At 28.7% G+C, this 2,191-nt stretch overlaps 1 protein-coding gene across 2 annotated transcripts in view; it reads right to left on the bottom strand.

Moving 5' to 3' along the window:
* Nucleotides 1-759: 759 nt before the first annotated feature.
* Nucleotides 760-2,191, bottom strand: part of LOC106683752 (uncharacterized) — a gene marked incomplete in the record, with an annotated part of 156,523 nt that continues 155,091 nt past the window's right edge. Inside the window, 2 exon segments of one of the 2 annotated variants that reach the window (XM_024359746.2) lie at nucleotides 760-842; nucleotides 1,139-2,191. In XM_024359746.2, coding sequence (XP_024215514.2) covers nucleotides 1,139-2,191 — 1,053 coding nt within the window. 2 annotated transcript variants of the gene reach the window in all.

A 2,191-nucleotide genomic window follows, 5' to 3' on the forward strand; every position in this document is an offset into this window, starting at 1 on the left:
TAAACACAAACTGTTCATATGGTTTGTTTTTTCAAATCTAAACTTACTACAATCCTACAAAGGGCAGGGTTGATTTTGAAGAGTCATTCTTATGTTTTAAGAAGCCTAAGAACTATCATAATGAATGAAACAATTTTAGAGTATTATCTAGGATAAAAGGTTGATAGGTGTAACTCTAATCTATTGTAAGGAAAACATTGAAGTATATTAATTAAATCAGAAGGAAATTATTAATTATTATTGTTAGATTTGTTGTAGTTATTAGACACAGAAATGAAAAATATAGCATTGACCTGTTTGTGTATACTAAAAACTACTAATTCTTTATATTTCCTAAAATTTTGTATTTGAACTTATTTTAAATCTCAAACATCATGGATGTATATATACAGTACCAACATTTAGTAGTCTTTATAGCTCATAAAATATTGCATTTGGACTTATTTATATATTTTTAAGTCCCTATCATCACTAAAGTTCATCTATGGTACCAACTTACCACCAACTTGTGATTCAGCTGAGTGTCACATTGAATTAATAAAACTTTAGGACATGTTATTTCCATCAAAGTTCACATATATAAATTTTGAAGAATCTATAGTAACAACTATTAAAATTAATGTTTTAGTTCGTTAATTTATATTAACTTGTTTTTTTCATAAAATCATTCTATGAAATCCAATTTAGCTCCCATTCTCTGCAATGCAATTATTGTGTTTACAGCTTTTATCCATCTTTTCTTAATTACATAGCGCTTGAGTCTTGTTTTGTCTAAAGCAGTTTCACAAGCAGCATTCTTTAACCACTTATGCTCCATTGCTTCCATAGCAGTCAGTCTTTTTCTAAAATAAAGTGATATTTGTAAAATATAAAAGAATAGTTAAAAGATAAAAGATATATTTTATTATTTACCATAAATAGATACATTATACAATACATCAAAGTAGTGACTATCAAATATACAATCATAAATTCTCTTCAAAGTATATAAATAATTTGACAATAAGAAATAATCAATATTATGATTACATTACTGTAAATAGCTATTGACCACAGCCAAGAATTTTTACAATTAATATTAATTTAAGGAATTAACAAATCTTGTTACAAAAATTACATTAAATAATGTAATTATTACCTAAATTGGAAAATTAGATTTTGTTTTTGTTTTATTTAATTGCTCATTTTGCTTTTCTGTCATTAAAGATGTACTTCCTTCTGATATTTGCCTTATGTGCTCTGTCTTAACACAATGACTAGAAGTATCAGCATCAGTTTTAATATTTCTTCTATCTGGTGAAAGCCGTGGACTGCCAGGAGCTGAATGTGAATCATTTCTATCTAGACTTGATGCCATATTTAAGTAATAGGCTATGTTGCTTGGAGGGGGTGGAGAGCCTATCGGAACATCTCTGTTTAAATTTGAAAATTTGTATTTTGGACGTGGATGAGATATGCCATGATTCTCAAGAAAGCTTGTGATTGGGTCATTTCTGGTACGCGGATTTGAACTACTTGTAGAATAATTTCCAACATTCTGATTTTGACTATTTGACATTTGTAAAAGCCTTGCAGATAATTTTCGTATTTCATCAGCCAAATTTAAACTAGCTGAATCATCTTTGCTGTGTGGAAAACAAGAGAAATCGGATGACCTTCTCTCATTTCTATCTGTTAGAGGGCTATTTAAATTTGTGTTATTCAACTCACTAAACCATGGTGGATTTGACCGGAGATGTTGTTTAAATGGAAGAGGTTCTCCTTCTTTTATTTTTGTCTCTTCTTTAAGGCTTTCAAGTAAATTTAGTGATGGTATGTTTTCATTTTCCATAAGCCTAAATGAACTTCTTTGTACATTGTCTGAAACTGTAGTAAGATCAAATGTTTTTATTGATTCTTCCTCAGAATAATTATTCAATAATATTTTTATATTATCTTTTTTGTTTTGAGTTAAGGAACCATTCAATGACATAGCACTAAAGTTACACGTGTTTCTCGATATAGCATTGTCTTCTGACCTTTTCAAAAATGGTTCAATTTTTGGTTCTTCATTTATTTGTTTTATATTTTTAATTATGCTGACTTCTTTTTTATTACTAACCATTAAAGCACTTGTACTTTGCATGTCCTCTAGTGAAGGTAGTCCCACACTGTTGGCAGCATTTACTTTACTTTTGTTAGAATCAATATT

Source organism: Halyomorpha halys, unplaced genomic scaffold (assembly GCF_000696795.3).
Source record: "Halyomorpha halys isolate HHAL.00 unplaced genomic scaffold, Hhal_1.1 Scaffold513.1, whole genome shotgun sequence".
Taxonomy (NCBI): domain Eukaryota; kingdom Metazoa; phylum Arthropoda; class Insecta; order Hemiptera; family Pentatomidae; genus Halyomorpha; species Halyomorpha halys.